An 11,877-nucleotide genomic window follows, 5' to 3' on the forward strand; every position below is an offset into this window, starting at 1 on the left:
GGTGCACCAACTATTTTTGCCCTACTGTTCTCAAATTCTGCAATGACAAAAATTTACCAACCAAGGCTATTCTTCTTTTGGACAATGCCCTGGAAATCCTACCAATCTGGGTGAATTCAGAATACCTCTTAAATTTAATGTTGTCCAAATGTCCCCTAATACAACATCAGTTTTGTGACTTATGGACCAGGGGGTAATAGCCACCTTTAAAGCTTATTACCTACAGCATACATTTACAGATATGGTAAAAGCTTTGGACAATTCCAACAGCTCAATAGCTGATGCTGTCGAGGCAGTGTTAGGTGGGTTGGAAAACTGCTAGCTTGGGGTGATTCACAGATTAAAATATTAACAGTAGCTGCAGGCAGGGGTGAAAGTGATTCTTGCACTGCTTCTATTGGAATGAGCAACAGCCTAGAGAGCAAGTTGCTGGGGATTTCAAGACCGGCTGGGAGTCATCATGGAACAAGTAAATACATGGGCTGTGTTAGGGTAACTAAGATAAATAACAGGTGCATGTATACTTGCATATACACCAGTTCTAGAAGTATAGTAAATAAATTTTATGAATTTGAAGTGTTGGTCAAGACATCAAAGGCAGATATTGTTGGGATATCGGAGACATGGTGTCCCACATGTAGCAGTGCAGAATTGGAATTTGGGGAGTACAATGTGTATAGAAAGGGTAGGAAGGGAGGAGGGATTATGCTGTTAGTTAAGAAACAAAATCTAAGGAAGTGCAACCAGTTGACATGGATGGACAGTGCAATGTTGAGTCAGTTTTGGTGTGACAAACACTGGGAAAGGGAAAATGAGAGTAATAGTAATTGTGGCATGTGATGCAAGAAAGCACGGCGCCTCCATAGCCAGGTGGGAAGGAGCAGCAGTGTGTAGCACACGCTTCTTGATTAGACCGAGGTTCAAGCCCGTCACCACCAAATACGGAGAATGCGGAAAGGTCAGGGAATGACCACCACATATCCTGGAGCAATAGGGCCTTAGTTGCTAATGCTCCTAAAAACCAAATAACAAACAAACAAACAAGCAAGCATATGAGCTTATGTAGGATCAGCCAAAAAAAATTAAAAATTCACACAGCCATTCCCTCTAAATTGTTTGTCCAGTTCCTCCTTAAATTTATTTAACTTATCAACTTCCACAACGACAGATGGAAGTTTGTTCCAGCGATTAACCACCTGCTGGCTAAAGGCAAATTTCTGCAAATCTATTGTACAGCTGTCTTTCCTCAATTTGAATTTATGCCCCCTTAGGTTCATAATCTGAACAAGTGGAAGAATCCCATTGGAATTCAGTGTAGGAGTGTGTTATAGGCCTAATGACTGATGAGTACAACAAACAATTGTGCAGAGAAATAGAGTGGGCCAGTAAATCAGTGTCTTGTAATCGGGGATTTTAATTTTCCAGATACAGGTAGGGCCCGTTTTATGGCAGGGTTAGGTTCCAGCAAAACAGGGTCATAAAATGAAAAGTCATTAAACAAGACCAAATTATAATGTAATTGAATGAGATAGGTTCCAAAATTCCCAAAATTTTCCCGAAGTATGTACTAATATTTCTGTAATTTATAAATAAATATTTTAAACATTTAATGCACATGTTTTATTTATCCTTATGCATAAAAAAATTAATAAAATAAAATTTTAACTTTTGTCCTGTGGAGTCATTGCTTGAGTATGTATTTACTTCCCTGATATTTTATGTGACAGTGTCGTAATGGGGTGACATCAGTGGGAGGTTCCTGGTTGAGAGTTCCTTTCCCTTCTTTGTCAAGAACTGTAGTATTGACGTCTGGCATGACTTTCTACTTCTTTCTTCCAAGATGTTATAGCAGGGCTTCTACATCATGTTGACACCTCTTGGATGCCATGGCTACATTCCCAATCAGGATCATTATCACAAAGTTCATCAAATGCACTACAAATTTTGGCAAGAGCACCTTGAATATGTTTTGTTTTTAATGTTCTGATTGACTCCAACTCTTCTACTCTATCTGGTGTGTCAGCCTCATGTTGTTGAAGTTGCACAGTCAGTTCCTCCCTCGAAAGTGGCTCACCATGACTCTCCAGCAATTGATCAACATCATCTGGCTCAATCCTTACAAAATCAATCACTGCTTTGGGCTACAATTTAATCCTGACACCATTCATGCAGGACTGTGACACGTTCTCCCGGGCAGAATCAGTGTTTGTGATGGCATTCAGGATGTTATACAACTTCCAGTAGTCCCTATGGTCATTGTGGATTTCTTGGAGGTTGGCTGGGTGTCCTGGGGCATTGTCCAGCACCAACATGACTTTGGGAGGCGAGCCATTTTCTGCACAAAACTGAGCAACCTCTAGACAAAAGTGTGAGGTGTACCATTTGCTAAAAATTGTCTGAGTCACCCATGCTCTTCATTATACAAGGCATCTCTGAATGGTACATCAACATTAGTTTGAGTTTAAATGTTCCCGATGCATTGCCACCCATAAGCAATGTCAGCCGATCTTTTGCAACCTTGAAACCAGGGGAAGACCTCTCCTCACATGGCTTTGTACAAAGAGATAATCACCTCCTTATCCCTGCTAGCAAAGTTTCTATATATCATTGACAAAACTCCATAAGCTGTTCTGGCAGCATGTCTTCACTGCTCAGAGAATTTCATATCTGACTGCACAAATACCCCATGTCTTTTTCATTTATGTTATTTTGCGATTATGTTATGTTATTCTGCGATTACTGCTACCCATAAGCAGTACCTTGCCTTTGGCGGTGTTAATTTACCACTTCTCAACCCATCTGCCCAACTTTTCTAGATCTTTTTAGCAGATATTATAATGTAATAATATCTTTCTTACAGAAAAAAAAATATATTACAATATCTTTTTATACAGAAGCATACCCTGATTACTCCCACCTGTCAATCTTCGTGTCTTCTAGAAACTTAGTAAGCCTGATATATACCTTCATCAGTGTCATTAATATAGAAAGCACAGTGGGCCAGCATTGAACTCTGTAGAACTCTGCTAATAATCATTCTTTGTTTTCTCCCAGTCAGCCATTCCTTTATCTATAAGAGTAACTGCTGTTGTTATTTGGTTTTTTTAGGAGCATCAGCAAGTAAGGCCATATTGCTCCGGGGATATGTGGTGGTCATTCCCTGACCTTTCCGCATCCTCCGTATTTGGTGGTCACCGGCTCGAACCCTGGTCTAATCAAGAAGCGTGTGCTACGCACTACTGCTCCTGCCCACCTGGCTACAGAGACACCGAGTAACTTGCTGTTAATGCCATGTTGCCTCCTATTTGTACTGAAGTCTAAGTATGTGATGTAAAAATTATTTTTTGCATCCAGTACCTTTGTTACTGAATCATAGTATACAATCAGATTTGTCAGACAAGATCACCCCTTAACAAATTCATGCTTTGACTGCAGTATAAGATCCATTCCTAGATGGTTCTGCATTTCTCTCTTAATCAGTGACTCCATTATTTTTTCTGGAATAGAAAGATACAGTCACATCTCCAGCTGTTGCAACTCTACCTGAATCCAAGGATGCTGTCATAATTATGGCTAAAGATTTGTTTACTTCTTGTCCTGTCTCTTCTTTCTATACACATTGTACTCATTAACCCTACACATTGTAGGATTAATGTAAGGAGTGGAAGTCCCCGGGGATCAGTATTGGAACCACTGTTGGTTTTGATTTTTTTAAATAACAATGATGAAGGGATAGAGGGTGTGAATTCTTAATTTGGAGATGATATAAAGATCAGTAGAGTAGTTAATGATTACCGCTAAGCAGAGCTTCTTCAGAGTGACCTAGATATATATCAGGGATGGTCAGAAAAGTGGCGGCTATGCTTTAATTCAGCAAAATGCAAGGTAACAGCAACTTCAAAATGACTTTATACATTTCGTGGAGTTGAAATAAAGTCAGTAGTGGAGAAAGGAACTTGGGAGTTACTATGTGGTCAGACATGAAATTCTCTGAGCATCGTAGACAGTTTGCAAGGAAGGCCCATGGTGTCCTGTCGATGATTTATCAAAGATTTTCTAGTAGAGATAAGGATGTCATAATCCCATTATATAAGGCTGTTGTTGGACTATACTTGGAATACTGTGTTCAAGTGTGGAGACTGCACTAAAAAAAAAAGTAGTTTTCCAAAGTAGTGTGTTTGCCAATACCAATCAAACTCTTGCTATGATACAATTCAACAGTCCACTGATAACTCCATGAAAATTAAAATCTAAGTATTACTCAGAGTTCCGAAATCTTGACTTATAAATAAAATGATATTTATTTATGAATATTGTACATATACAAAACTCTATAAGACATATACATTATAATGCTATCATGAATGAACAATCTTCAGATATTTCTTTATTTATTTATTTCTCTGAGTCAAATATCCATAGAAGAAATTTGCTGTAATTGGTTTTTTTATAAACACAATTGAATGGTACAAACTGTGGGCTAAGAAACTCTTGAATTCCCCATTTCCAATTATTAGTGAGTCAATAATTTTGCTCACCAATAACAATAGACAATCCTGACTATCAAACTTCATAGTATGCCATAAATTAATTACAGAATGCAAACATATTTGAAACAAGTTGCATGCATGTGTCTATTATTGTGTTTACTTTTAAGTCTGAGTGGATATGGTAAAAATATTTTTTGCTCGGAAATCATGCACATCAGCTTTTAAGTTTAGCATTAGTAGAGGCATATGATGCAACAAAGCAAGCTTACAGCTTAAGCTAAAAAAAAACCCTTCCCATTTCACCCATCCATTCACTCCAAAAGTCTGTCTAGTTCTGCCTTGAATTTATTTAAACTGTCAACTTCTACAACAACAGATGGCAGTTTGTTTCAGCAATCAACCACCCATTGGCTAAAGGCAGATTTCTGCATATCTGTTTTACAACTGTCTTTCCTCAATTTGAATTTATGTCCCCTCAGGTGATTAATCTGGGCAAGAGGAAGAATCCCATCACCATTGAGCTTGCTGAAACCATTCAAAGCCTTATACACCTCGGTCAGATCACCTTGCAGGTGCCTAGTCTCCAGACACTGCAATTTTTTTTTTTTTTTTTTTTTTTTTTTGCAGAATTTAAGCCTTTCTTTGTAAGAGTAACCTTTTGTTCCATTCACCAACCTCATTGCCCTTTTGGCGCATTATGGCCATGTTGCTCTTGCGCCGTAAAGCAACTCAAACAAACAAACATTGCCCTTCTCTGTACTCTTTCCAGCAGCTCTACATCCTTCCTAAAATGAGGCCTCCAGACACAGACTCAAGTTGGGGCCTGACCATTGCCTTATACAAGGGATAATCAACTCCTTATCCTTGCAAGAAAAATTCCTGTACATCATTGGCAAGACACCATGAGCTACTATTGCACACTGTCTGCACTACTAAGAAAACTTCATATCTGACTCACAATTACACCCAGGTCTTTTTCATTCTCTACCACCCTGAGTTTAGTACCACACAGTTGATGTTACTCTGGGGTTACTGCTACTCATGTGCAGTACTTTACATTTGTCGATGTTAAATTCACTTGCGACCTCTCAGCCCATCTGCTCAACTTTTCTCGATCCTGTTGCAGTAGTGTACTGCCAACCTTCATATCAGCTGCAAACTTGGACATTAAGCCTAATATACCATCATCAATATCATTAATAAATACAGAAAACGACAACGGACCCAACACTGAACCCTTAGGACTCCACTAATAACATTAGCCCATGAAGAGCAGTGTCCATTTATTACCACTCTGTCTTCTACTAACCATTCCTTTATCCATAGCAGCAATTTGCCCTTAATGCCATACTGCTCTAATTTGTACAGTAGTCTTTCATGTACAAGAGTATCAAAAGCTTTCGTAAAATCCAAGTATATGGATTTTGATATCAAAATAATTTTTTGCATCCAGTTCCTTTGTGACCACATCATAGTATCCAATCAAATTGGTCAGGTTGGAGGGTACATTACATAATGTTTCTGGCTAGCCACTCAGATATTCAATCATTGGTCTTGCACTATACTGTATTAAAATTTGAAAATTAAATTGGTAAAAGTTGCAGAGTTATATTTGAAAGCAGGCATCACAATAATTTGACAGCTTACATATATCTGCATTCAGTTTACAACTTTGGAGGTGCTTTGGTCACTCCAGTAAAGTAGCTGAATTGTGGCCATCAAGGCTTAGGCTTATGCTCCTATTAGAGACTATGCCATTATCCTAAGTTAACAGCAAATTCATTGGTGATGCTATTTGTATAAAGCAGTGTTTGCAGTTTATGTAAATTTTTGGATGTGTCATCTCTAATGCAAACATAGCTAAAGCCTTGGTGCGTGAAACCCAGCCTCTTTTGCCAGTGGGATGGTAGTTGTATCTCTGAGGTAAAAATTGAACAGAGAGATGCACAGAGTTTCAAATTGAAAATTAAACTTTTAATCATATAAAAGTTATCCAACCTTCTAACTGATTAAATGAGAAAAGATACTTTATTTATTTGTGTATCATCCTATTTTTAAAAGAAAATTTTAGAAATAAAAAGATGAGATGGTGACATCATTTTTGGGGTCCATAGTCTAATGAAGGACCCTTATAATGACAATACGAAATTTTTAGAAATCTTCAAGTACCGTGTTAGTAGACTAGAAAAGAATAGCGAAAGCTTAAAAAACGGTACTCACCTTGAAATTAATCTGCGATGGTTTACTTAGGTAGCTTGGTTAATGTTTACGTTGAATTGTTAAATTGAAAAATTAAAAGGGAGGGAAGTAAGTAAAGGTTGACTGAGTTAAATGGGCCCAAGGAAACAGAAGTGTACACATCCAATCCTTGGTTGTCATCGAAAAAAAAAAAAAAAAAAAAGAAGAATAATAATTAAAAACTATGTAAGTGAATCCGGTGAAGCCAATAGTCTTTACGAGGACTTTCGTTAGTTAAAGAACATCTTCAGTTGGCAATGTGTGGGGAGAGAACGCGTATGGTATTTTAAGAATAAAAATTATACTCTCGTGATGCCTTTTTTGACATGTGGGAACTTTAATCTCGAGAGGTTCCAAATTGGGGAAAGATTGAAGGGGAGTTTAGAATTCAGAATTTGGCGGTTAGAGTAGTGTTTGTACCATTCAATAACTAGAGCTTCATATTGAAGTATTCTGTAGCTGGATTTTAGTTTAATGATGGAAATGGCAGAATCGATGAGCGGGTTGTGGTTGTGAGTCTGGGCATGAGTTGTAAGTTCTGTGACAGATTGGTTAGTACCATTTCCATAGTCTCACGTCTAAGACTATGGAAATGGTAGTATGCACGGGTGTTGGATGTTTTTGATGAGCCAAATTTGGTAGTGGTACTTCCGATATAACATGTGTTGCAGTTTGGTTGACAATTAATGAGGTATATAATATTATTACGGTCGTTTGTAGAATATTTGTATGTGTCTTTATAGGTGCTGAAGAAGGATCCTAATTTGTTGTAGGTGGAAAACACAAGGGAGATATCAGTGTTGTTAAATAGGCGTCAGAACTGTCCTGCTAGTTCATTGTGGTAAGGGAGGACTATGCGGATGTTAGTTTTATTTTTGTCTTTGGTTGGGATGTTAGATTTAATTTTATTTTTAGCGTGAAGAATTGTATTTAAAATGAGTTGGTGGGGGTAACCTCTGGATATAAATTTGTCGGTAATATACTGTATTTCATTGTGAAGGTCGGTGGGTGATGTAATGAAATACAGTATATTACCGACAAATTTATATCCAGAGGTTACCCCCACCAACTCATTTTAAATACAATCCTTCACGCTAAAAATAAAATTAAATCTAACATCCCAACCAAAGACAAAAATAAAACTAACATCCGCATAGTCCTCCCTTACCACAATGAACTAGCAGGACAGTTCCGACGCCTATTTAACAACACTGATATCTCCCTTGTTTTTTCCACCTACAACAAATTAGGATCCTTCTTCAGCACCTATAAAGACACATACAAATATTCTACAAACGACCGTAATAATATTATATACCTCATTAATTGTCAACCAAACTGCAACACATGTTATATCGGAAGTACCACTACCAAATTTGGCTCATCAAAAACATCCAACACCCGTGCATACTACCATTTCCATAGTCTTAGACGTGAGACTATGGAAATGGTACTAACCAATCTGTCACAGAACTTACAACTCATGCCCAGACTCACAACCACAACCCGCTCATCGATTCTGCCATTTCCATCATTAAACTAAAATCCAGCTACAGAATACTTCAATATGAAGCTCTAGTTATTGAATGGTACAAACACTACTCTAACCGCCAAATTCTGAATTCTAAACTCCCCTTCAATCTTTCCCCAATTTGGAACCTCTCGAGATTAAAGTTCCCACATGTCAAAAAAGGCATCACGAGAGTATTTTTATTCTTAAAATACCATACGCGTTCTCTCCCCACACATTGCCAACTGAAGATGTTCTTTAACTAACGAAAGTCCTCGTAAAGACTATTGGCTTCACCGGATTCACTTACATAGTTTTTAATTATTATTCTTCTTTTTTTTTTTTTTTTTTTTTTCGATGACAACCAAGGATTGGATGTGTACACTTCTGTTTCCTTGGGCCCATTTAACTCAGTCAACCTTTACTTACTTCCCTCCCTTTTAATTTTTTTCAATTTAACAATTCAACGTAAACATTAACCACGCTACCTAAGTAAACCATCGCAGATTAATTTCAAGGTGAGTACCGTTTTTTAAGCTTTCGCTATTCTTTTCTAGGACCCTTATAATGTCACTTGGTTGTCTGTCTGTCCATCCATCCGTCACACCATTGCATTATATCTCTAAAGCCACTCAACCTGTTGACTTGAAATGTTGCATGGGTTTGTACATCATGTGGGCCAGATAACACCATATTGATCGTTGTTGACAAATATTTTTCTGAGAAATGAGGGGGGGAACAAAAAATGTTGTCGACAACCTATAGCTTATACACCATTGGAAAGAGCTCAACGAGTAGGTTTAAAATATATTTTAAATTATTTTAAAATTAAAATTGGCAGTGCCAGACAGGAAAATGTGAGTAATTTTCATGTCCACCCCTATCTATTTCCATCACTAATGGAGCTAAAAATTAAAAAATCGCATTAGCTATGCGTTATTCGATGCTTATCAAGGGAAAACTATTCTGATTGAAATTTATCATTTACTTTTTGTGCTAAAATTAAAAAACTAATTTTATAGTGCACTTCTTTGTACTAAGTAACTCTCCTTTTGGTGACAAAAAGGTTGCTCAATAGTTAGTTAATAAATCTATAAAGGTCATTTATAAATTTTGCGTCGAGAAGTATTTTTTAACAATTTTCAAAGCTGGAGTTGTCCCCGCAAGGAGGTACTCGGAGAGCCAGTGTTGGGGCGTCTGCTCAGAGTCTTGCACGGCCTTCACCTGCCAGCTGCTTCTCCCACCCTTGTTATTCACAACAACTGGAAAGAATCAAGTAGAGGATGTTTTTGTTAGTTCCTCAGTTTTAGGCCAAGCTGGGGTACTAGAAACCTTTTTCGGTTACAATGAAGCTCTCTATTTGAGATAATACACTAATGACCATTTGTGACTACAGACACTTCATCCTGAGTGCCCAGCACTCAGTAGTTGACCGATTTATTTTAAATGAAGCCCAGTAGCAATTTTATCCCACCAGCTGCATGCAATACATAATGTTACTATTACACCATTACTTCTTACTGTTACTTTGCGTGTGTGCATGTGCATGTGTGCGAGCGATATAGGCTAAAATGCATGACCAGGTTAATTTCTCATCTACTTACAACTAAATGAGAACTGAAACGTGGGAATGTGGAACAAACCTAAACAGATGGAATCTCAGCATTGTTGTTTACATCAAACTACAAAGGCTTGTTGTTTCAAATATTTTTAATATAAAATTTTGAGGGAGAGTCGTAAATGGCATTCAAATATTTACAGTACTTTTTTAATATACAATGCTAATCTTTGTTTCTAGTTACAAGGAATTTTTTTTTTTTTTTTTTTCCAACTATCAGGGCTATGGTGATAATCGTCCTAAATCCTCCACAACTCCACAAGAAGTGAAACCATTAGACAGCATCCATATACACAGTGTATCATGTGGGTATGGCCATGCACTTTTTATTGCTCGAGATGATTCAGAAGAGGATATAGCCAAACTGAACAAATTGCCAGAATATGCACCTTGATGATCCGTTCATGGTTGTCAAGTAAATGATAGTAGGCAAAGGTCTTCACATTTGATCAGGTGGCCAATGCTATGCTGGTGTTGGCTATGATGGATCGCACAATTTATTTTTTATTTTTATTTTTTTAATATTATTATTTTATTTTATTTTTTTTTTTTTTTTTTGGAATAGAACCCCACAACAGATTCTGAAAATGTAAGTTTATGCATAAATGTGCCTGATGTAAGGTTAATATCTTCAATGTATATTAGAGTTTCATGTGGATTTTGTATTTTTATTTATTTTTTTTAATATAAATATGGTACCTTGTAATTTATAATAAGTTGTATCTTTCATATGGGTGGATCAGTAGTCTGTTTTGTTATTTAATTTTGAATGGTAAGTATCAAATTACATTCACTTCAGCTGTTACATGACATCCAAGACTACATTTGTTTCATGTTGTCATCACACTTAACTGCCATACATGAGATAAACTATCATTATAGAATCACTGTTAATTTAATGACTTGGCATAGAGAAATGCCTTATACATGTGATTTGTAGATAAAGTTTATATACAAGCATATTTCTCCTATCCAATATCTGCAAAAAAAAATTCTCTTCTCTACCTAAAATTATGCTGTTCTCCAAGACTTAGTATAATTCCATTTTTTTTTTTTTTTTTAATACTGGAGCTCACTTGATAAATAAGAAATTTGCCTCTAGAACTGAAGGTTGTATATATAAGTCTTAAAAATTGGGTTGTAGTAGGAGCTGTTTCTATTTTTTATCAAATTTACATACTAAGAAACAAGTGTTTTGTTTTTTTTGTGTGTGAAACTTTGTTGCTAACTTTACATCACAATTTTAGATGTTCATAAGCATTTTTGCTGTTATCAGAATATTGTCGGGCATTCTTAAACGTATAATTTACTAAGAACTTTTGCCTTCTGTTTGATTGTTTTCTCAAGGGTATTATCATGGTTTATTGCAAAAGATGTAAATACTGATCATAATTAACTTTCGAAGTGAAACCTTGTTTTGTCATGTACTTTTCTCTGAGAAACATTCCAGACATTAGCAGACTAAGTCTAAAATACATACTGTAAACAATATCCCTAAGAGAAAAGGTATAAATATGAAATGTTGGTGCACAGTTGCATCTTTCCATGATCTATACTTTGAAGAGGCATTCAAGTTGCAGAAGGTTTATACTTTACCTTATCTTCCGTATTTATAATATGAGGACAATAATGATTTCTTTTATGAAAGCATATTTTATATTATGGGCAAGTATGATCATGTTTACATTTGTTCAGTGTTATTTTCTTTCTCATTTACAGTCAGTGTATACTCTGCTCAATTGCATTCGGTACTTTTTTGTGTCACAACTTATTTCAAAAATGTAAATTTATAATTTTCCTACATATGAATTTATTTAAAAGTAAGGATGGCATTTGTGTAAAATTTTGTTAATTTTTAATACATGTAATTATCATTATTTACATGATCTTTTGATTTTAGGCTGGAAACAAACATTTATCTGTCATTTACTTGTTTTATTTGTGTAAATTTACACTCCCAGAAAAGGTGAAATTAATCTTCGTATTCATTATTAAAGACAATCAGTAAATGTGATGAAAAC

At 36.2% G+C, this 11,877-nt stretch overlaps 1 protein-coding gene across 1 annotated transcript in view; it reads left to right on the forward strand.

Annotated features, from left to right (window-relative positions):
* LOC150089757 (protein RCC2 homolog) overlaps positions 1-10,309 on the forward strand; it is a 236,311-nt gene extending 226,002 nt beyond the window's left edge. Inside the window, exon 10 of the mRNA XM_090368784.1 lies at positions 10,077-10,309. Within this exon, the coding sequence (XP_090224910.1) occupies positions 10,077-10,250 (174 nt within the window). The 3' untranslated portion in view covers positions 10,251-10,309. The remainder of the gene's footprint in view (positions 1-10,076) is intronic.
* The last annotated feature ends 1,568 nt before the right edge of the window (positions 10,310-11,877 follow it).

This window comes from Mastigoproctus giganteus, chromosome 2 (genome assembly GCF_048544385.1).
Source record: "Mastigoproctus giganteus isolate SK-2022 chromosome 2, ASM4854438v1, whole genome shotgun sequence".
In the NCBI taxonomy this organism is placed as follows: Eukaryota; Metazoa; Arthropoda; class Arachnida; order Uropygi; family Thelyphonidae; genus Mastigoproctus; species Mastigoproctus giganteus.